The 23,823-nt window shown below is 36.6% G+C and overlaps 1 protein-coding gene across 1 annotated transcript in view; it reads left to right on the forward strand.

Moving 5' to 3' along the window:
- The first annotated feature begins 1,473 nt into the window (after positions 1-1,473).
- CFH (complement factor H) overlaps positions 1,474-23,823 on the forward strand; it is a 98,921-nt gene continuing 76,571 nt past the window's right edge. Inside the window, exons 1-6 of the mRNA XM_068541833.1 lie at positions 1,474-1,685; positions 10,197-10,382; positions 10,826-10,931; positions 15,154-15,230; positions 16,771-16,962; positions 18,969-19,139. Coding sequence (XP_068397934.1) covers positions 1,628-1,685; positions 10,197-10,382; positions 10,826-10,931; positions 15,154-15,230; positions 16,771-16,962; positions 18,969-19,139 — 790 coding nt within the window. The 5' untranslated portion in view covers positions 1,474-1,627. The remainder of the gene's footprint in view (positions 1,686-10,196; positions 10,383-10,825; positions 10,932-15,153; positions 15,231-16,770; positions 16,963-18,968; positions 19,140-23,823) is intronic.

Consider the following 23,823-nt stretch of genomic DNA (forward strand, 5'->3'; position numbering starts at 1 on the left):
TATGCATTTAATAGTATGGGAAGCAAATCATTTGAAAGGCAGATCTGTATGGGTTAAAAGTAAGGTTCAGGGAATCAGATCGCTGGGTTCCATTTTGGTTGTAGCACAATGTCTTTTGACTTTGAGGAAGTTGCTTAAATGTCCTGCGGCTCAGCTAAATGACCAATTGTGGCATGAAAGTCACTCAACTTCATTCCTTATCAGTAAAATGCATATTAAAACCTCAGAGAATTACTGCTCCGTGCTCACCAGAATGTCTAAAACCACAAAGATGGAAAACATCAGTGTGTTGAGGGTGTGGAGTAACTTACACACTTGCTAATGGGAATGTCAATTGATACAGACCTTTTGGAAGAGTGTCTGATGAGCCCTATCAAACCTAGAGATATTCATACATTATGTCCTAATATTCCACTCCTAGGTATGTACTCATCAGAAATGAGAACACGTGTTTCCCAAAAGCCTCATAATTTGATGTTCACAGCAGAACTATGTGCATTGTCTCCGAACTAGAAGCTACCCAGATGCCCACTGACAGACACACAGATAAATAAAATGTGGCATATTCGAAGAATTGAATATCATACAGCAATAAGGGTTAATAATCTACAGCAACACCCAACAGTGTGCTGGGATAATCTAAACATAGTTTTTAGTGGAAGGCTCCAAGCACAAAAGAATAAATATCTTATTATCTGATGTATACAAAGTACAAAACCAGGCAAATCTGTCCCCTGTTCACAGAGATCAGGAGAGTGTGTCATGGGGGAGGGGGGAGGGGCACTGAAGTGGAGGCTGGGCCTTTCCTGAGAGATTGCTACTCTTCACCTTGGGGCTCTTAGCACGTGTGTCTTCAGTTTCTCCGGATTCAGCAAACCATTGGCTTACATTCTCTTTATGCATATTATATTTCAGTACAAAGTTTAAAAAATTCAGCATTTCAGTTTCTTGATTTTTGAATTATTAAACTCATTCATACCTAAGGAGAGTGAGCCTGTTGCTTTACACACACCTTTATAACAAGTCCTTAGAAGACTAATTTCATGAACTGCAGGCAAAGCAGGCCCCCCAAATCAACCAGCACTGCATTCCTGGCAAAGTTTAGTTCTGTTGTCTGGGTCTTGATTGTGAAAGCATTGCCTAACCTCAAGTTCTGTAAATGATTTCTGAAAGAGCTTTTATTTATTTATTTATTTATTTATTTATTTATTTTAATCTTCTGAGGTCTACCAACGGTAGATCTGAATGGGGTCTAAATCATTGGAGGGTTTATGAAATGCGGAGAATATCACCAGTTATGCACATTCCAAGAACCTGAACGTTTCCAGTGAAGAACATGCCTGGGTTTATAAAAACAAATCAAGGGCAGGTCACGGCATTAGCTTTCAGTGGGAGTGCAGGTTCAAACTCTGGCACTGCTGGGGCTCCTGGCTTATTTTTTTTCTTTTACTTTGCAAACGTTTCTGATGGGCGGGACATCTAGCAATCGCTTTAATCCCCAAGCTGTGTTTCAACTTCCTTTTGGAGCAAGTAGTTTCCTGCACTTTTCATAGTTTTTAACAGAGGAGAACCTGACACAGTGTTAAGCACTGTCAACTACTAGATGTGCCCCTGAAGGGTCCCCAAAATGAGATTTCCAGCAGCAATTGTGTGGCTTATGTTATGGACTGTTTGTGTCGCAAAAGGTAAGATTAAAAAAGGAAGGCTTTTTTTTTCTATATTGCAAAACATTTGCTTACATGCTTTTTACGGTGGAAATAAAAATGTGGTCTAGAAAATGTGTTTAATTACTGTGCTGTAACCTAGTGTGTGAGACGCTTTTGACACTGTTCAGTTTAAAAAATATAAGCAGCTTATTTGAATGGCATATCTAATTATTCATCATAATTTTATTTAATGTAGAAGTTCAGGAAATGTTTTAATAATTATTTTCAAAAAACGTGACATGTCATGATCATTTCCCTAGTGATTATCATAAAATGTAATTTACTTTTTTTGCTTAGAATTTTCACCAAAATGCCTATGTGAATGTATTAAGAAGTAGTTGAACATAGAACAAGAAAATGAATTAGACAATAAAAGCCTTCAAGCTGCAATGATTGGACTTATTTCAGATAGAGGTGTTAACTCTTGCTAAAGAAAAATTGATTTATCATTTACAATTGATATTGCCATGGCTTTAAAAGTCTTGGAGACAACCATCACTTGTATCGTTTGAATGAAAATGTATAAATTTGAAAAAAAATTGAATATGCAACCTTTGTAAGAGTTACTCAATAGGGTTTTCTTCCCCTGTGGTTGATATAAGATATGCTAGTAGAAAAGCCTTTAGGAGTAGTGAATCTGAGTGCAGGAGTTTTTTTCTGATACCAGTAAGAATTTATGGATAATTAAATTTACTTCTATCACTTTTCCTTGATAGATGAAAAAGTTTCTTCTTGGAGCAAATTTGGTTTCCTAGTTCATGATAGGTAACCAATTATGTGATACATGTTTGACTGACGTTTTTTAAAGTTATCATTCATAAATTCCCAACATTCTTCACTAGGTCAACAAATTTCGATTGAATGCTTATTTCAAGTCAACCTCTAGGCAGTGAGGAATATTAGCAAATAAAACAAAACCCCTGTCCTCGAGGGTCTTTCAATCTAGAAAATAAAGCCAGATATCTTTTTTAAGTTGTATCCTTTAGTAATTTTTTTCAGGTCTTTCTCAAGTGTGTTTAAGAGTTTTTGAAAGATAGTCTTTTTCTCGGTTATACACACTAATACGGTATTGCTTGATTTTTAGCTTGTAAACCTTATATCCAGCCACTTTTTAAACTAGGTATACAATCATTTCCCTGTCCATAAAAATATTACAACTAATAATAACTAATATTACAACACAATATACCAAAATATGATTATATTGGCAAAGAGTTCTGGAACAATGTTAATGTTACCAATAGCAAACATCTTTTTCTTTACACAAGTGTTTTTGTCTTTTCTTTAATAGGAATACTCTTAGTGCTTCACGATTTACATGTTGTTTGCTGAGGTCTTATGTAGATTGCATTTGTCATGTACGGAAGATTTGTTTGGTTTCTAGCTCATGTTTAAAGCTAAGAATCAATGCTAAATTCAATTAAACTGTTTCAGTGATGACAAAGTGGAATTTGAAATATTATTAAAATTGGGTGCTACAAAGTGTAAGTGATAAAAATTAAATAATAGTGATTTAAAACTCCCTGCTTCCCTAATTGATTCCAGCTGATTCATTTCACTTGTATTTTATATTTCATGAACGTATGTTGGAATGTGACAGCAGTTTCTGCTGGTGAATTGAGCTTTAGCACTACACGCATTACAGTGAGAATGGCTGTAAATCTGGCCACTTCCTAGATAAAGTACAACTTTGGTATTTAAAGTAACACTTACATTAGCCTCATGGTTTTCACAAAAGCACACACAATGCACAACCAATTCCATCAGTCTAGCCCTAACAGAAGTTTTACTCAACAGAGTGGCCTTGATCATTAAAAATATCCACATATCCTTCAACATTTGCCTCTGTTTTTGTCTCCCATGTAGAAATGACGATGGAATACAAATTGAGAAACTGAGAAATACTAAACTGAATACTGAATGCTAAGTTGAGAAAGTGAGAAAAGACAGTTGTGTATACTCTCACGATCTGCTTTACTCAACTAGATACTGCATTTCAGCCTTTCCTAAGTGGTCTCCATCCTGTTAAGAGTGAACATTCCTCAAAAATACTAATCACTACTAAAGAGGAGTAGTAACCAACAGGAAGAGTTTATAAGCTCAACTTTCTATTTTTCCCCCTTTTTAGCAAAGGATATTGGAGACCAAGCAGTACCTTTTTAATGCAGTAGGTGGTCTGCATTTTCATCCCTAGCTGTACAGGAGCGTCAGCTGCTTGCGGGGGAGTTCACCCCAGGCTACTAAGAACCTGGTCAGATTTACAGAGTTCAGAGTAACTGTTCCTCAGTTATACCACATCGTTTCTGCTTTCTGGAATATCTTGTGACCAAGCTTTTCAAGAAGACCTTTTAGATTTAAGATCCAAAAAGCATATGCTCTTTGAAATTAGCCACGGCCCCAAAATTCCAGGCTGATTAAAGTAAATAAATCAAAACACAACTGAAATATGTCCAAGTGCACGCTGGCTATGTTGTTTGGAGAGACGTGTTTTCTAATTCTGGAGGTTTAAAGGGCAAAAGCGTTCTTTTAGGACCTGAAATATGTTACATATCAGAGAGATTCTATTCCAACAGAGAGAGGAGAATTTATTTTTTTTTAATGTATTGTTTCAAGTACAAGATGGTTTTGAATTTGAATTAACTAATACAAAAAAATCAATATTATGATCATAAGAATTAGTTATAAATTCATAAAAATGACTTTTTAATACAAAAAAGAATTGATATTATGGTCATAAGAATTAATTATAAATTCATAAAAATTACTCTTTTTTAAGGATAGATGTGAATATTATGTATATTCATCTAATCCAGAAAACTTGTGATAGCGGTTTATAATCCTAAATTCTGTGTTTCAGTTCCAGTGTGATAAATAAGAATTCCCCGTCTCCAAAAAATCCCACATTTTCAGAGGTAGTAGTGTGGGTATTTATACGGTGGGATCTAAAGTGGAGCAATGGCCCAATTGTCTTCAACATCTTCCCTTCTCCTAAAATGTTTTACATATTAATAATACCATAAATTCAACCAGTCTGAAATTTATGTGGAGTGACAATACTCTGAGTAAGAGTTGGGACAGTTTAATTTAGTATTATGCACCACAATTATGTGAATTACTATTCACAGTAAGTTTTCTGTCTGATAAGTTTTCTGCAACAATTTTAATGGGCAGAGGTAGAAATGAACGAGGATGTGGTAAGAACAGGACCCAGCAATCCTGGAAGATGAGGTTTTCTCAGGAAGGAAGATCTGACAGGGGAAGCACTCTCGTGGGTGCTTTGACCAGGGGTAGAGGAAACACCCCCAGGAATGTCACGAGAGCGAGAGCCTTGCTGACTTTTAAGTTTAGGCACAGCCTGGGAATGCACATGCTACTCTTCTGCCTGCACGTAATTTCAAATTAGAACTAAATTATTTAAGTATTGCTAACAGTATTCTTAGCTAGAAGTAAGTTTTCAAATATACGTGGAAGCACAGTTTAGGGAGGATTCTTTATTTTGGGCCTTTGGTTGCTAGGGCTTGAGCCTCAGTCTGAGTTGGCCCACTTTTTTATCCCCTCCATCCCCGACGGTTCTACAGCCTTGGCCACGTTTCCTTCTTCCCGGCTCTGTCTCCTCCTCCTTCTCACCCCACACCCCATCCCCACCTGCCTGCCCGTGAGAGTCTGCCAGCCAGCCTACCCCGTGCTCGCTTAACTAATGTGCACCTTACCCACTTCTTAACAGCTTTAACCGGTCGCAGAACACAGTGCACCAAAAGGATGTGATGCCCCTGGAAAACTAAAGTGTTACCTTCCAGCTTAAGATTATAAGGAAACACTATAAAAAATGGTTCAGAGAGAGTAAAGTAATGGGACAGAGAAAAAAATCACAAAACTAATAAAAAGAAAGGGAAAGAAAAAGATTTGACAGAGCACTTTTTTTTGTTTTGACATTTTGACCAAGAGAGCCAAGTTTCTCCTGAACCTTGTTAACCAGAACTGTAATAGATAGAAAAGTGATTATAGAAATGTTCCTTCAAAGGTTCCGCGAAGTTTTTTGAGCTAAATTAAAATGATTCCTGACTTCAAAAAAGTATAACATAATTCAAACATAGGACACATAGACAGGATGTAGAATGGAATTTTACAGATGTTAGATTTCTTGGGTTCATGCAACAGAGGTTTAAGTGCACTAAACATTTGTTCCCTTATCTTATCTTTTATGTTTGTTACCATCTACAATGCCTTTTCCCCAGGTTATCCATAATCTACAGATAAAATTGAAAGTCTTCGGGATAGCTTCACATTCATTCATCCATTCATTCATCTATTTATTTGCTCATTCAGTGATCATTTTTTTTCTTTTGAGTGACTGCTAAGTGCCAGGCACTATGACAAGCACCTTCCAACAAGAGGTCACTTAGGAGGCAAAACAGAAGGGATGATTATTGTATTTTACTAATATATTGTATTTTATCATATAAAGTATTTTGATGGAGATAACTGAAAACACTGTAGGATCACTTAGGGAAGGCAAGATGCTCAAATTGGAATGAAAGGATGGAGTAGGGTGGGGCTGAGGAGTTGGTTTGTAAGAGGTGCAATGAAGAGAGAGAAATATTTCAGGGTTGTGATGACATCATGGGTAGGTTTTGACGGATTGTGGTGACGGTCTTTATTCTTGGGGAAGTTACATTTTGATGGGAGGATAGATACATAAACATAACTATGAACCATGAATTATGTTGTGAAGGAAGTAAAGTAGGGGCTGAGGGAAAATAACAGAGATGGGGTTGTGGGGTGTCTTGCCTACCTTGCCTAGAGATAAGTGGACCACTTGGAGGAAGTACCTGAAAGATGAGACAAAGCCAGACACCAAAAATCTGTGGTTAACGTGTTCAAAGAGGAAAAAAATGACACGTGCAAAAGGCCTAGGGGGAAAAATTCATTTGAGATGCTCATCTAAATATAAACAAACTAGGGTGGCTTTGGCACAGTGAATAAATGGTAGAGGTGATAAGATGAAATCAGAGAGCGTGGCTAGAGCCAAATGTGGGTTCCAAAGCCAAGGGAAGGAGAAGTCACAGGAGAATTTTAATCCCAGGAGTGACATGACCAAATTTGCAAAAATCACACGTGGTTGTGAGGCCAATGGGAGAGGGGAGCTTGGGGACTAGTTAGCAAGTTGAGTCTTTACCGAGCTGACAGATGATAATAATCAGAACTAAGATTTTGGCGATGGCGGTGGAAAGATGGAACAACAGAGTAGGGGGCGATAACATTTTTTTCCTACGGAGTCAAGAGATACAATTTAAAATTTTTGGATTTGCACTTCTCTAATACTTAGTGATGTTGAGCATCTTTTCATGTGCCTCTTAGCCATCTGTATGTCTTCTTTAGTGAAATGTCTATTTAGGTCTTCCGCCCATTTTTAAATTGTGTTATTTGTGTTTTTAATGTTGAGCTCCATGAGCTGTTTGTATATTTGGAGATTAATCCTTTGTCCATTGCTTCATTATACAGCAGAAACTAACATTGTAAAGCAATTTTACTCCAATAAAAAAGATAAAGAAAGAAATATACACCAAAAAATAAATAAATAAATAAAGTTTGTGGAAAAAGCACCAGAGTTTTAAATATCATTTGGAGTAAAAAGTGTAATGAATATGAGAACTGTTTATATGTAGTAGATATGTATACACAGAGTAAATATTGTGAGAATCTGGTAGAAAGATGGTATGAAAGAGAGGTATCCTTGTCTTTTATGTCTGGGTGTTAAAAGTAAGTAACACACATGATTACTCTTTGGGTAAATGCATTGCTTTAGTAAAAATCATTTAAATTGAATAAGTTAATTGATAAGAAAATTTTATTACTTTTTTCCTTGCATGAGCTTAATAAAAGGATAGGAATTAAATTTATCAAAATGTTGATATATTAGTGAAAAGTGGTTCTCCACTCACAATGTTGGCATCTACATTTGAAATTTAACTAATTAATTTTTCCAGTAACCTAAACGCCATGAAGTGGATCTGAATCTAGAAAGTGGAAAACACACATATTATCCTGTAGTTAAACACAGTATTTCCATGTGAAAACATGATCCTTAAGTTGAAAAAACAAAACCAAAAACTCTGGCTTTTGGGGGGGAAGAGGGTTGCTGGTAGGAAGAGGCGCAGGCGGTTTGTGTTGTTTTGTGGTAGGGTGTTAGCACCATCTAGTGGAGGAAAAGTATGTTTACCTAAATTTTAGAAATCAAAACTAATGTGGAATCATCGATTACAAAGTGTCCTAACAAATGTGCTAAACATTTGCAAAACAGTCAAAGAAAAATTAGTGCATATGAAAGCCCACACAAGTGTTATTTATGACACAAAAATGAAGTTTCATATGGAGTTTCTGTTCTATGAAATGTAGAATGTTTTTGTAATGGGATCCAGCTCCGCTGATTATTTTTTCCCCTTGCCTTTACAAAAAGAAATTCTAGAATACAATGTTAAGCCATTCTTATAAAACCAAGTAAGAAAAGGAGCTTAACAATGAAAATAATATCAATAAATATACATATGGTGAGAAGTATCTTTGAATTTGCCAATTTAAAAGTAATGTGTTAAAGGTCAACTAATGAGCTCACCCTAATATCAAGGGTAGTTGTATCTAAACCAAGCAGTAAGAAGTATTAAAAAGATTAGCAATTATAATCAGTAGGCATGAGCTTCATTATTAATTTTATGTATTCCCTTCTTTATATGTCATTTTGTTAATGAATTACTTTTTTGGAAAAAAAGAATCATACGGCACATACAGATTCTATTACATTAGTATCTTTATTGTGAAGTACATGAGTGAACAAAATATGAATGTACTGTATGTAAAAATAGTTATAATTACCCACGTCAAGAAGTAGAGCATTCCCAGCGTTCCCCAAATACCCTTGCATTTCTTCTAGATTAATACCCCTTCCTTTCTTCTAGAAGAAAACATTATCTTAATATTTATGGTAATTATATTTTTGCTCTTCTTTAATACTTTTTAACCGTCTCTATACACATACCTATTATATACGCCTGTTCTTGAATTTTATATAGATGAAATAATTTTGTAACATTTGATGTACCTTTGTGTCTTTTTACTTCATGTGATTATTATTATTTGTCTCTGCAGCATTTTGTGGCATTGGTGTGCTATTCCAATGCATGGATATACCAGAAATTTTAATCCATTCAACAGTTGACAGACATTGGAGTCATTTCCATTTTTAACTATAAAAAAAACCATATGACTGTAAAATGTTACCATATGTGAAATCTAGTCCACAGTGTGTATGAGTTTCTCTAGGATATATTCCTAAGAATAAAATTGCTGAGTAATAAACAATGGTACCTTCAACTTCACTATGAGTTGCTAAGCTCCTCTCTTTGTGGGGCGCTCTGATTTTCCTTCCCACCAGCAGTACCTAAGGATCCACGTTCTTTCCAAGTGGTAGGATTTTTAGACTTTAAAAAATGTTGCCAATGTCATGTCATTTTATTCATGATTTATTATGGTTTTAATTTTTATTTGAAGTTTGACCAATTTTTCATCAGTCTATTGATCACTTGGATAATATAGTAAAGTATAATTATTTATCTGGAAAGTTATTCTTACAACTCTATGTAGATTTAATTTCTGTACAGTAAAATATATATCTTATATATATTAAGACTTACATTTGCAGAGAAATGAAGACTAACAGTGATACTATGATTAATAATAAGAAATACACATTTGGCCTAATCCATGGTTCCTGGCACACAGCTCCAAAACTCTTATAATTTCCTAATTAATACAGAGCAAAGGAAGTATCTTTTGTTGATAATTTTTGGTCTTTTGTTCTCAGTCCTGAAATAGCTCCAGAGGCTAAGAGGTGAAAGTAGTGTCTTCTGTTATTCACAACAAGCCTCTTTCAACCACACCTAAGTTTATGTTAATGAGGTGATTTTTGGAAAGGCCCTAGAGAACCAAAGGATGGGGGCTGGTTGCCAGGAGGAACCAACCACTTGATTAGAAGGTTGGAACTTTTAGCCCCACCCTCCCCACCCTCCCGCAGTCTCCAACCTCAGGGGTTCTGGGAAGGGAGGCGGAACTGGCGGTTTAGTCAGTCACCTAGGGCCAGCGATTTGATCAATCGTGTCTATGTAATGAAGCCGCCATAAAAATCTGTAAAGAATGGCATTTGGAAGCTTCCAGGTTGGTGAACACAGGGAGGTGCTGGGAGAGTGACACACCTGGAGAGGACATGGAAGTTCCACACCCCTTCCCCCAAGTCTTGCCCTATGCATCTCTCCTATCTGGCTGTTCCTGAGTTGTATCCTTTCATAATAAACTAGTAATCTAGTAAGTAAAAAAAAAAAAAAAAAAAGACTTACATTTGGATGGACCTGTATAGTTTTTTTTTAATAAAAAATAACCTAAACGTACTGCATTTTTAATAGTTACTTAAACACCTATTGTGTTTTCATTTCTTTGTAGATTGTCAAGAACCCCCTCCAAGAAGAGAAAGAGAAATTCTGTCAGGTTCTTGGACTGAACAAACATATCGAGAGGGCACTGAGGCTACGTATAAATGCCGCCCTGGATATAGAACTCTTGGGAGTATAGTAATGGTATGCAAGGATGGAAAGTGGCTATCTCTTCATCCTTCGAGGATATGTCAGAGTAAGTCGTTCCTACATTTGTGAAATCTGTGAAAACTTTTAGTTGTGAAGATACTGAGTGCTACTGTGGAAACGCTGGCTGAATTCTATCACTATTGTCATTTAAATACAAAACGATACATCCTCATTATTTTCTTTTTAACTTTTTATTTTATATTGGAGTATAGTTTATTCACAATGTTGTGTTAGTTTCAGGTGTACAGCAAAGTGATTCAGTTATACATACACAAGTATCTGTTCTTTTTCAAATTCTTCATCGTCATTATTCTTAACAAGGTGTTGTCATCTTCCAAAAGGTACAGATAACTTTGCCATTTTTCACTTTTCCATATTTTCAATTCTGTCCTCTAACACAATATCAAATATCCCTGTCCTCGAACTCATGTAAATTGTTACTCCCCGTGCTACATACTAACATTACATCCTTTTTTTTTTTCATTTTAGAAAAGCCCTGCGGACACCCTGGAGACACTCCATTTGGTTCTTTCCATCTTGCAGTAGGAACTCAGTTTGAATACGGTGCAAAGATTGTTTATACATGTGATGAGGGGTATGTAGCCAATAGAAAAAGAGGCTTATAATTCAGATAATTCATAATGGAAACAGTAAATAGAAACTGTACTAATTTATGTGTTTAAGGTTACTATATTTTTCTATGAACATATTTATAAGTAACATACAAGCAACCTGAAAATTTAAACTATAATGGAAATGATTATATATTGATATAATTATCATCTCCTCAACACTGAAAAATTAAAATGAATTATGATTACTCTGGGAGAGTGTAGTTATAGGAGAGTGGGAAAATAGCATGCATATAAATAAAAATTCACTGCCATGAGTCCTCACTACATTCTATTAGGTGCAGAGTATTATAGGAGTTTGATATGTCAGGGAGAGTGGGAATAGTGACAAACTTACAGTACATGGTATCTATTTTGATAAAATTTTATAAAATTTAGCAGAAACAAGACTTTTACCTGAAATAATAACTACCATTCTTTAAGGTTCCACAAGCTGTAAATTATACTTATCACATGGACCAAAAATGCTGCTATGTTCGGAATCAGTGACTTTGTGCTTTCTAAGCACCTGTTGGTTTTCACGGCTAATCTTAACCCTGTGTTATCTCCTCAGGGTTCTTTCTTTCCTAAGATCTCCAGCCAGGCCAAAAAATTATTTTGGAGAAAGCTTCATGCATGGGAAAACAGGACCATTGCACTTTTATACTACGTAAATACACATAGGATCAAGAAATTACACATGGAATCATTATTCTCTTTCCATTTATTTCTTGAATTGAGGCAGTAAAATAAAATATTTTAAAGCTTAGGCTTTGGAGTAAGCCTATATTCCAAAACTCTACCACTTAATAACTATATGTATTTTTAAAAACTACCTCTTTACTCCCATGTCCTCACTTATAAACGCAGAAACATATCAAGTGCATCACAGGATTGGTGGGAGAAGTAAATACGACACACACCTGAGGCCCTTAGAAGAGTTCCTGGGATATTGTAAACACCCAATAAGTATTAGTTCTTATAACTTAGTCTCTCCTTGGTCACTATCGGAGGGAGATTTTTCAAAGAGTTTTTACCCCAATCTCTGAAATATCCCTTTCAATCCAGGCTAGTCTGGTCCCTTTAAGTTCCACCCTTGACCTAGCAAAAGGGATCAAAACTCATAACCTTCTCCTACTAGATTCCCTAAATCTCAGTAATAAATAATATTTATAAATTGGTAAAGAGGTTAGTGACATACGTGCTTTGACTCTGGCTCTGTTTAACTCATCTTTGCCACGTTCTTCTTGTATTAACTATGGATAAACTGTCATAGACCCTGTAAGAGCAACTGTCTCCACCACCCAGCTTGGGCTTTCAACAGGACTAGATATTTGTCAGTGAAATAAAGTCCTTGGACTGTTGTAAGGTCAGCATCAGAGGGGATATAAGTCTTCTGACCCAGTAGTGGGATCTGATGATAGAGTGGGTTTACTGTCCCCACGGTTTCTGCCAGCCAACCCACCCTGTGTGTCCCCTTGTCCCATCCCCCTTTTGTCTGCTGTGCACCCATTTAGCTGAATACTAGCCACTTACCAGAATACTCAGTATGGAAAACCAGTTTGATCCTCCTACAGGGAGGGAGTCTTATAAGAGGCCCTCTGCACAGTGTTTCTGGTATTTTGCCAGCTTGGGGTTGCAGAAACACAAGCCCTTACTTTTCTCCAAACCAACATTTGGACAATCTCTCTATCCTTCTCCCTCCCTCGATGTACATGGGCCCTAGCATTACTGACCTTTTCGAGTCGTCTTAACAAGGGTCCTTCTGCCCGGTGTTCTTTCAGCCAATAGAATGAGACCGAGTTGGGTTCAGAAGCAAAGGAAAGCTTCATTTTTTAAAAAAATTATTTTTTATTGGCGTATAGTGGATTTACAATGTTGTGTTAGTCTCTGCTGTACAACAAAGTGAATCAGTTATACATATACATATATCCCCTCTTTTTTAGATTCTATTCGCATATAGGTCAGATTGTCATACTGAGTGAAGTAAGTCGGACAGAGAAGGACAAATATCATATGATGTTGCTTTCATATGGAATCTTAAAAAAAAGGGTACAAATGAACCTATTTACAAAACAGAAATAGAGTCACAGATGTAGAAAACAATCTTATGGTTACTAGCGGGGGGAAAGGGGAGTGGGGAGGGATAAATTGGGAGATTGGGATTGACATATACACACTACTATATATAAAATAGATCATTCATAAGGGCCTACCGTACAGCACAGGAAAGCTTCATTCTCCCAACAGGTGGCAAGTGAGCGGCTCTGCCTTATAGGGTCTTGTCAGCTGGGAGGGGGCGGGGCAGCTGCTCTGCTCAGGCTCCAGACCACACTGCCGGGTGCAGCGTCTCTGCACACAGCCCGCTGCTGCCATCTTGGATGGAGTGTCGTGTGCAAGGTGTGCACACGGCCCTGAGCTGAAGTGCCGGGGCCATTTTGAACGAGGAACTCCAGTTTGAAGAGCCGGGTGCAATTCCTCTGCATGTGAGACCCTGTGAGCCAGTGAAACTAGACTAAGCCGGCGGGGGGCGGGGGGGGGGGGGCCGGGGGGAAGGTTAGATTTATTCCCCAGATTCTGGTTTTATTCCCCAGGCTTTGCTGGTGACGCTAGGCGGTTTTGTGTAGAATTTTGCAGAACGCCTGAGAGAGATTTGGGCGAGTAGATGGGTCCCTGGTGTAGATGGAAAATATTCACCAGGAAATCTTCTTTCTCTGTTATAAGGTAGAGCCAAGAGAGGAACCAGAGAAGAACCTTTAATAACCAGTTATTTTGTTCCTTCGTGTGACAGAGGCACAGAGTACAAGTTTGACTTCAAGTTCTGTGACTCCCATTTACTCTTTTGAAATGTTTTCTTCCTGTAGAGAATTGGGAACAAATCAATCCCAATCCAAGAAAGACACAGTGTTTTTTGAAGGAGAAAATTTCTTTTACTTGTGTAATTTGCAGAACAACTCTTATTTGCAGACAAAGGAAACATTTGTCCACGTAGAATTCTTTAGAAGTTCATGAAAGACCATTTGTCAAAATTCTCTCTTTTGTGGTTATCAAAATGCCTTCCATTATTTATTTTTTGAGAAAAAGGTTTTGTTTGTTTGTTTTGCTTTTTGCCTCCAACCGTCCAATGTAATAAATATTGAGAAGGATGCTTTGCCTTCATCTGAAGCGTCCGGGGATGACTGCACACTGTACACCTGCCCAAGGACCTTGCGTTAAAGTACAGCATCTTTGGTTTTAAGCTCAGGCTTGATGAGTTACTATAATTCGACATTGAATGACTTCTATAAGCAGACTTGACTCAGCGACTGCACTCTGGAAAGCATCTTGGATCTCAGGTATAGAGACAGGGAGATGGAGACCAGTGCTGAAAATAAGCCACACTAAGACATTTTTGTTAGCACTATCCTTGATCATGTAAAAAGCCCAAAGCATCCAGAAAATATCACAATCATGGAGGGTAGGAGTATGGATAGAAATATGGAAAAAGAGTGGACGGGGGTGACATACAGTGACCTGTTGTGTACTATCATGTTTTTATCTTCTGTTTTTGATGATCGTTCGTGGAGCTTATTACATTGTTAAATGTACCTCATTAGTGAAAAAATAAATTAATGAAGGAATAAAAGTGCATTGTGCGTGAAACAGTAATGAGTTTGTGTCATGAACCAAGGGTTATGATTATTCCAAGTCCATACACCTGAGGGTTTGAGGGCCTTTCTTTTCTTTTTTTTTTTTTAAATTTTATTTATTTTATTTATTTATTTTTGGCTGCGTTGGGTCTTCGTTGCTGCGTGTGGGCTTTCTCTAGTTGTGTCGACGGGCTTCTCATTGCGGTGGCTTCTCTTGTTGTGGAGCACGGGTTCTAGGCGCTCAGGCTTCAGTAGTTGTGGTGCATGGGCTCAGTAGCTGTGGCCTGCGGGCCCTAGAGCGCAGGCTCAGTAGTTGTAGCGCCCGGGCTTAGTTGCTCCGCGGCATGTGGGATCTTCCCGGACCAGGGCTCGAACCCGTGTCCCCTGCATTGGCAGGCGGATTCTTAACTGCTGCGCCACCAGGGAAGCCCGAGGGCCTTTCTTAAGAAAGGAAGGAGGGAAGTATATGCTGTTAATTTTCCTTGAAATGGAGTTTCTGGACATTTGAAATGGTATCAAACTTAAAACTGGGCATAAGCACGCATTAGCTCACAATTCCGTTATTGTTGGTTTTTAGGTATCAGATGCTGGGTGAGATGAATTTCCGTGAATGTGAAACAAATGGATGGACCAATAATATTCCCATATGTGAAGGTAGATGTAAAACTGATTTACAAGTATATTAAAACATATACTTAAAATATTAGGATTTTTTGAAATGTCTTACATCAAATATTCATAAAGTCTATAATTAAATATTTCTTACTCAAATTATTTTTGTGGATTCTACTGTAGTACAGAGTGGATATCTAATCCTTTTATTGCTACGTTATTAAGTGTTTCAATAACCAAATATAAATACAGGCTCATCTGATCTAATAGTTAATGTATTACAGATTAGAAAAATCTAATTTTTTTTTCCTTTTGGATTCTAACCACTAGAAATAACACAAGTATCACATCAAAATGAAGCTGAGAATTTCAACTTTATTCATGAAGAGACACTGCCCCAAATAACGACCCCAGTGCAGGGATCTCTGGTAACGGCTGAAGTGGAGAACATGATTTAGCCACCTCCTCCCTCTTGCCTGGCAAGGGGAGTTTTCCTATGGTCTTAGTTGTACTGAAAAGAGGCAGGAACTAAGGAAGACCTCTGTCCTTTCTTACTGATCCATAAAGCAAACAATGAGAATGAAAAAATGCACATCCTGTTCCCAAATTTTGAACTAGTAATTCCAATCTCTAGTCATCATGAAAATAAGAGATCAACCAGAATTGTTTTTCCAAGTTCCATGGTGAGGAGTAAGGAGAGAGGGAGAAGAAGAGAGAAGGAAAGGCACAAAGGGAGACAGAGAAAGAGAGAGAAAAACAAAGAGGAAGCAGAAGAGGAAGAAGGGGAGGGGGGTGGGGGGAGGAGAAGAAACATGGTGACTCAAAAATCCCGTGGTCTGAAAAAGAGAGCGGATCTTTCATCTGCGGAAATGAGGGGAAGGACATCAATGTTCTAAGGAACATCCACATTGGAATCACCTGGGGTGTTTCTTAGAAACTGAAATTTTTGGTTAATAAAGATGTATGGAATCAGTATCCCTGGGGTGATAGGGCAGCCATAGAATTTCCATTTAACAAGCATCCTGGGTGATCATTGTAAAATAAAGATTGAATATCATAAGCTAAGGGATACCAGAAAATATTAAGGAAAATTAAAAAAGTGCTCAAGTTATTTTGATATGGAAAAAGGAAAATTAAAGACTATTTATTTATTGAAATAAACATAATCAGAAAGTTTGCTTTTACATCTTTTAGGAATACAGTTTTATATTATTGTGGGACTTAAATGGAAATTTTGTATTTAATTATCCCAAACTTTATATTTCTCAATTATTTAAGAAACACTTGTTTGCTACTACAAAATATATAAACTGTCATTCAAAAATCCAAAGTAGTAATTTTCTTTGTTCACTCTCATAGAAAAGAATCAGAGATAAACTTACAGGGTTTTTCTGTTTGTTTTTGGGGGGTTTTTTTACTTAGTAGAATTTATTTTTGGCTAACAGGTGTATCAAATACATCTTTAAAGAATTTAATTTCCTCCAATCTTGCTATTGGTTATATATATGTTATATTTTTATATACTCATTTTCATAATAAAATTTTCCAATTCTACTAGAAAAATTTATATTTATTTTTTCAGTTGTTAAGTGTTTACCAGTGACAGAACCAGAGAATGGGAAGATTTTCAGTGGTGCCCTGGAACCAGACCAAATATATACTTTTGGACAAGCAATACAGTTTGAATGTAATTCAGGCTACATACTTGATGGACCTAAACAAATACATTGCTCAGCAGATGGTATTTGGAGTGAAGAAAAACCTAAATGTGTAGGTAAGATACACTTACTGTTTGATTATTTGAATGAGTTTAGTTTTTTTCATGAAAATATGCCTTTCAAAACACTGTGCCTCCTACAGAATCTGAAAAATACTAACTCACTAGCATTTATTCAGCACTTACTATTTCCCAGTAAGTGATCTAAGTTCTTTACACGTGTCATCTATTTTGCCTTCCAAATGACTATGTGATTTTTGTACTGTTTTTTCACTGCTATTTTATAATTGAGGAAATCATGGTGCAAAGAAATTAAATCACATGTACAAAATTGTCATGGCATATATGGTAGAGGTAAGATTTAAACGTAGGTTATCTGACACTAAAGTCCATGCTCTTAACTATAATTAAATTGTAATTGACTCTTATGACTAACATAAAATCTTAAACATTTCTGCTACAAGTTTAATATTAAAACTCCAGAATAGGTCATTTTTTTATTTGAAAAACTATCATTATTTATTTCTATTGATGTGTCATGATAACATTGTGTTTTTGAATAACGCTTCTAGGAAGTGGCCCTGTTTTATACTTGCACTGGGAGTTTAGTATAAATATTGCTGAACTGAATTGAATCCACTGAATAAATTTTTGTCTTTAAAAAAAAGTTCCATAGTTAGCTAGAAGTTAGCAATTCTTTAGTTTTAATACTACTGACCTGTGCCTGATGATCAATATGATGATTTTGGCTTTTGTAATAATATATTTTGGTCAATTTATTTAAAAGTACCATACTTCGTTTGACCAGTATTTCTTTGGCAGAAATTTCTGCCATATTTGTTTTTTAACATTATTTAAAATCCCCAAATTATTTATACTTTCTTAGTCTAGTCTGTCCTACAGTGAGATGAAGAGAGAAGCGTCCCTCTTGCTAGGAAGTCTTTTTTACAAAACTAGTTCTTCGAGTTAATAATGGCAAACATATTTATATTCAGTGTAGCAATTACTGTATACTCTAGAGGTTCATGGATGGGTCTTATTTCTTGCAACTAAATTTCTGTGGTTAGTGAAACCTTTCTGGAATGACTGATGCAGAAGATAAGTCTTAAAGGAAGAATGGAAATCTTTCAGATGAAGTTGAGGAGGGGAAAAGCAAACCAGCCAGAAGAAGTTAGTGGAGAGGAAGGGACAATGGCCTTGAGGCCTCTTTGAGCATGAAGCTCCCCTATTCCCACTGTTCTCAGGGGCCTTAACTTAGGATGCAGTCAGGGAAGAAGTCAGTGATGGAGTGAAGATTGGCAGTCCAAGGTTCTGCGGGGCTACGTACACCATGCTGAAGAATTAGGCTTTTATACAGACTGAATTGGGAATCAATGAAGCATTTTAAATGGAACAGTAAAGTGACAAGAAAGAAAGATCATTAAGTTACAAACAGGAAAAAAAGATTAAGATGAAGGGAGAATAAGATCTGGGAAATTAGTCACTGTTTCTGGAGTCCCAGAGAAAAATTTTGGAGTGACGATAGTGTGAAAGATGATGGCCAGCTCTTTTTTTTTTTTTTTTTTTTTGATGGAAAACTTGGATGGATAGCAAAACCACAGAAGCTGGTCAGTTGCTTTTTGGAGATGTAATAACAATGAGATATATTAATTTCTTTGACAAAGTGTTTTGTCAATAATTACTCTATTATCAATAACTAAAAAAATACGTAATTTTTACAGGTCACAGTGAAAATACATATCACATTAAACCTATTTCTGTATGCAATTTTATATATACAGTTGATGAATGTTACTGGCCACTATTTATTTCAAGAGGACTAATTTATCCCCAAACTAAATAAATTAGCAACATGATTTAAATCCGAATTTTTACTTACTTCAAAAATGAATGTTAAGAACAACCGATAAATTATTCACCAAGCATTCAAGTCAAAACAGGACTTTTGTTTAGTTGTCTGATTTACCTAATGGAAACAAGAGTTGTATCTTTATATAACTATGTTTGGGACACAGTCCTTTAATATATAACAAACCTGTTGGAATTTAATCCCTTTTGTTTAGAAATTTCCTGCAAACAGCCAACCATTTTAAATGGATATCCTCTATCTCTGAAGGAAATTTATAAGGCAAATGAACGAGTTCAATATAAATGCGCAAGTGGTTTCGAATACGGGGAAAGAGGAGATGCCGTATGCACTGAATTTGGATGGGCCCCAGTTCCTTCATGTAAAGGTAATGCTATGTTTCTCTTCTATATCTTTTGCTGCATATTTTTACCAATTGTTTAAATTCATATACTCCTTACGGTTAAGCAGTTTATTTTTTCTCACAATGGAGTATTAATGTTTATAGGAATCAACTATTACAAAGACATAACATTTTATGTGTGCAAGGCCTGTTTTGAGATCAATTGGTGTGATTCTCTCACTCTGAAGATAGACATAAACAGGACCAGAAAAGTTCAATAGCTCATGAAATCTTTGGTCTATGGTCACAAAGCAAATCTAGAGCAGAGCCAGGAATGTAACAGGTTTCCTAATCCCCAGGTATATATACCTCTCAAATAATTAGATTCCTCTCGTAAAGCCCGAACTTTCACTTTAAAAAGTAAATTATATTAATACCAGATGAGGTAATCCTCCATGGATAATGGAATTAAATAGAAGAAACTGGAGATTTCATTAACCACAGGCTTCATACGAATCAACTGTGGTGATGGCACTGAAAACAGTTCCTCTTTTAGGCTTCGTAAGGGAAGGATGTTACACAGACTCAAAGAGTTCATTTCAACTGTGCTCTTTGCCCACCAGAAATTATGTCTGATTTTTTTGTGTTCTACTTAGCCTACCTCATTTAGAAAGGGATAGTTTCAACTATCATGGCTTAGAAGAGAAAAATATATCAATAAATAGTTGAGGAATGTAAGAAGTCATAAGAAAAGCAGGCAGATACAACTATAGCATGGTAATAACAGTGTTGAATTATTTGCAAACACTTATGAAAAGGAGGGAGTTAGCTTTTGATGAGGGCTGCTTCACCGAGTAAAACAAGTAACAGTATTATCACACATGACATCCGAGACAAGTGACTTTCCATGAGGGCAACTTTTACAGGTATTGCCACACTGTGACCTTCACCTCTTAAGAGCCCTCTGAACTTTAAATCATGCTATTCGTAATAACATATATAAACCTTGCTTTGGTGATCCTCTTTTACAAAAACTAGAGATAGTTTTTGAGCTGATTTTATTCTTAAAAAAATTTAGTTGAGCCCACGAGCAGCTCCTTGGAAAATACATCCTCCTGAATGACCTTCACTTTCAAGCATTGTTAAGAAAATACTTAGAAAGAAGTTAATGAACACAAGACAGTGATAACTGTTACCGAACCAAAACTTGGGTCTGCTCACCTGCACACAGTAAAGCTAATCTACTGACACCAGGCTGTGGTGAAGGGAAGTGCAGCGTTTATCATAAGGCACCAAGCAAAGAGTCCAGGGCAGCTAGTGCTCAAAAAGTCCAGCCTCCCCGATGGGTTTCAGCAAAGCATTTTTAAAGGCCAGGTGAGGGAGAGGTGTCCCAGGGTATGTGATCAGCTCGTGCCAATTCTCTGATTGGTTGATGGTGAGGTCACAGGGCAGTGTCACAGGGGTTAACATCATCAATCCTCAGGCTCCAGTAGGTCTGGGGGCTACGTGCTCATGGTCATCAAGTAGTTAACATCTTCCGTTTGATTGTAGTTTTAGCATCTGTAAAACAACTCAGGAAATGTGCATCAGATACTATCATCTAGGTAGTTCAGAGAGGAGCTACAGCAGAGGATATGGGGGAGGGGTCTGTCCCGGGAAGGCCCCACAGGGTCCCGCTCGGTTACACAACCACATGAGATCTGTGTGAAGCTGATGCTGTGTGGAGCCCAGCTGTTTATCTCCACGGCATTCGTGGCTCCTGAGCAAAGAAGGTGGATGCACAAGTCCTCTGGCGTCGAAGTCTGCCATATATGCTACTTCCAGAGCCCCTCTTTTATCCATCTGATCACCAAAATATAGCTTATAAACCACTTATTTTATATCAGGACTCTTGTCCCGTATTGAGGATAAACATTAGAATAAAGTTGCAATGAATTCCAGGTTTCAATGAATTCAAAGTAAAGCCTCAGGAATTCAATTTTACTTGGACATAGGACTCAGGATAACATGACGTAGAAGTCATTGAATTATTCCTTTTTCTTGGTCACTTACCTACCTACTTAAAACTCTTCCTTAGAACAGATCCGTTTTAGTAGTGGGAAATCTCTGTTTTTCCCACAGTGTTACTACAATTTCTAGGCTTACTTCTCTTAAAACTAGACTCCTTTACACACACACATCAAAGAATCCACATTTATAAGACATTTTCCTTTTAGAAGCTCTTTTTCATTTTCCCAGTCACAAGTCATAACTTAAAAATTCAAGACTGTATGCTTTAAGGTCCTGCTTTCTTTAGCGAGAGAGATACCAGGATTAGGACTGGTACTCTCTCTTTTACGAGATAATTTGCTAAAGATCAATATAAGTAAAGAGTGGTTCACCCCAAATTAGATAAGCATGCTCTGTCTCTTAAAGATGCTTCATTTTATTAAAATGCATTTTACATTAACTAGATATAGAGAAGTCTTTTATTAAAAGAAACTCCACTCTCTGTACCTCAGCTAGTGACACAAATACCTCTCCCTATTTTCATGGTACATTGGAAGGGTCTACCTGCTGATAATGACAAATTCCAGATTTACATATCTTATTTTATAGAACTCTATAAGAAATTTGGAATTAAGTCATGAAAGTAAATTTAAATAAAATAGTCTAGGATAAAACACTTAAATTGTCTTCTATCTGGTCTATGATTTGTACGTGTCAGGGGTTTTATTTGAGGGTGATTTGTCAAAACTTTGGTCTCTGTTTCCAATAAGGGACAGTCTCTGACAACAAGTCACTCACAGGAATAAAAGTATCAAGACCTGTTAAATAAAAGCCACCTTTGATGCAAATCTCTCTGTTCCCTGTACAGACTGGATTTTCTACGATTCACAACAGAGTGTTAACCTTGAATTAATTATTCTTATTTCAAATGTTTAATGGTTGCTTCTAAAAGTAGAAAAAATTTGGCCTTACATATTCGGACAGTCTCAAATATTATTATTATTATTATTATTTTAATAGAAACACCTGCCCTGGCGATGTTTTAATAACATTGTTTATTTTAATGGAGATCATGAGTAGGGAATCAAAATTTATTAAAAGATTTATATATACTGCTTGAAAGTAATCCCTAGAAGTTCTTCTACTCTTAATTAATTTAACAAAATTCTCCCAATATTATTTAGTAGGTATCTTAGTGAAACACATGTTTATTTATATATTGTGACTTTCGACTTCAAACTTTGGTACTAAGTTCAGCTGTAGCATGAAGTAAAAACTAAGACATGTAAACTGGACTTCAATGTGTATATGAAAATATGATAGATATAGCAGAATGAAGTGAAAGAGAAAAAACAGAAAAGAATAAATGAACACATTTAAGGCTTATTTGAAGTTAGTGTTAAATAGTGAAGACCTATTTCACATAAAACTTGTGTTTAGGTGATCACATGTGATTTCTATTACTTCTAATATAATCATTGCTAATAATTATATTATCATGTTAGCAACAGAGGCATATTGAAGCTTATCTGGCAGAATGGAATATAAATTTAAGACCAACTAGGAGACTACTGCACTACCTCTAAGAGCTGACCTTACACAGTGGAGGTGTCTTATGAAAGGGAGGAGATATATAAGTAATAATACCAACTTTATAGAATATGGTGTTTGACTGAATTTTAAAGTGATGTGGAGGAAGGAATGTAGGGGTAAATTTCCAGGCTTCCATCATGAGGTTCTTGTGTCACAAATTCCAATGTTATACACAGGAAGAAAAGCATATACTGAAAGAAGGATGATGATTGAGTTTGATATATGATAAGTTGAGTATGCTTTTGAGTTGTACCCATGGACCTGTCCAATGTGAGCTGCAACTGGATGTATGGATTGGGATCACACTGAAGAATTTATTAGCATAACAGGGAAGCTTTCTGTCATGGACAAGTCTTGAATTACACAGAGAGTATGATGAGGAAAACAACAAAATCAAGGACAAATACTCATGTAGAACCAAGTACAAGGCATCTCTCTTCATTCATACAACTCTTATAGGGTCTTCAGGGAAGATGATTCTGGCGTGGTGATAAGCATCACTATGAAGATTTAGAGGAGAATCGTTCAAGACACAAGGAACAGAAAGTGCAAATGATAGGCATAAGCTTGGCATGTGTGAAAACCAGACCGAAGGCTAGTGTGTTGGTAGCACAGAAAATAAGTAGGAAAGTGGTAGGGGATGTGATTGGAAAAGTAGGCTGGGCCTAAGAATTAAGTGGATTGGTGGAAGAAGAGGAGTAACTATAAGTAAACTAAACAAAATTAAATCATGTTGTTCAGACAAAGGTAAGGAGAAGTAGAACATAAAAAGGTAATGCACTGGGGAACTTCAAGAAGTCGGTGATCAGCAGTGTCAAATATTACAGAGTTTAGCTAGTAATATACACCAGACACTGTAATATGTGGAATACAAAGATTTTTGAATTTGGAAATTGGGGGACATTGGTGACTTTTGTCAGAGCAATGTCAGCACGATGGTGGTGTGAGAAGCCAGATGGAAACAGGTTGAAGAATAAATGGGAGGAGGAATGGAATACCTTAGTGTCGTGTAAGCGTCTGGGACATTAAACTTTTGATTGCCAAGGCATACATTTTAAAGGCATTTATCCTGAGTAAACATACTGTCAGCTGTGTGACACAGCTACTGTCAAAATAACTAGATAAGGAACCAGACTGCCGCGCCCAT

This window comes from Eschrichtius robustus, chromosome 3 (genome assembly GCF_028021215.1).
Source record: "Eschrichtius robustus isolate mEscRob2 chromosome 3, mEscRob2.pri, whole genome shotgun sequence".
NCBI lineage: Eukaryota > Metazoa > Chordata > Mammalia > Artiodactyla > Eschrichtiidae > Eschrichtius > Eschrichtius robustus.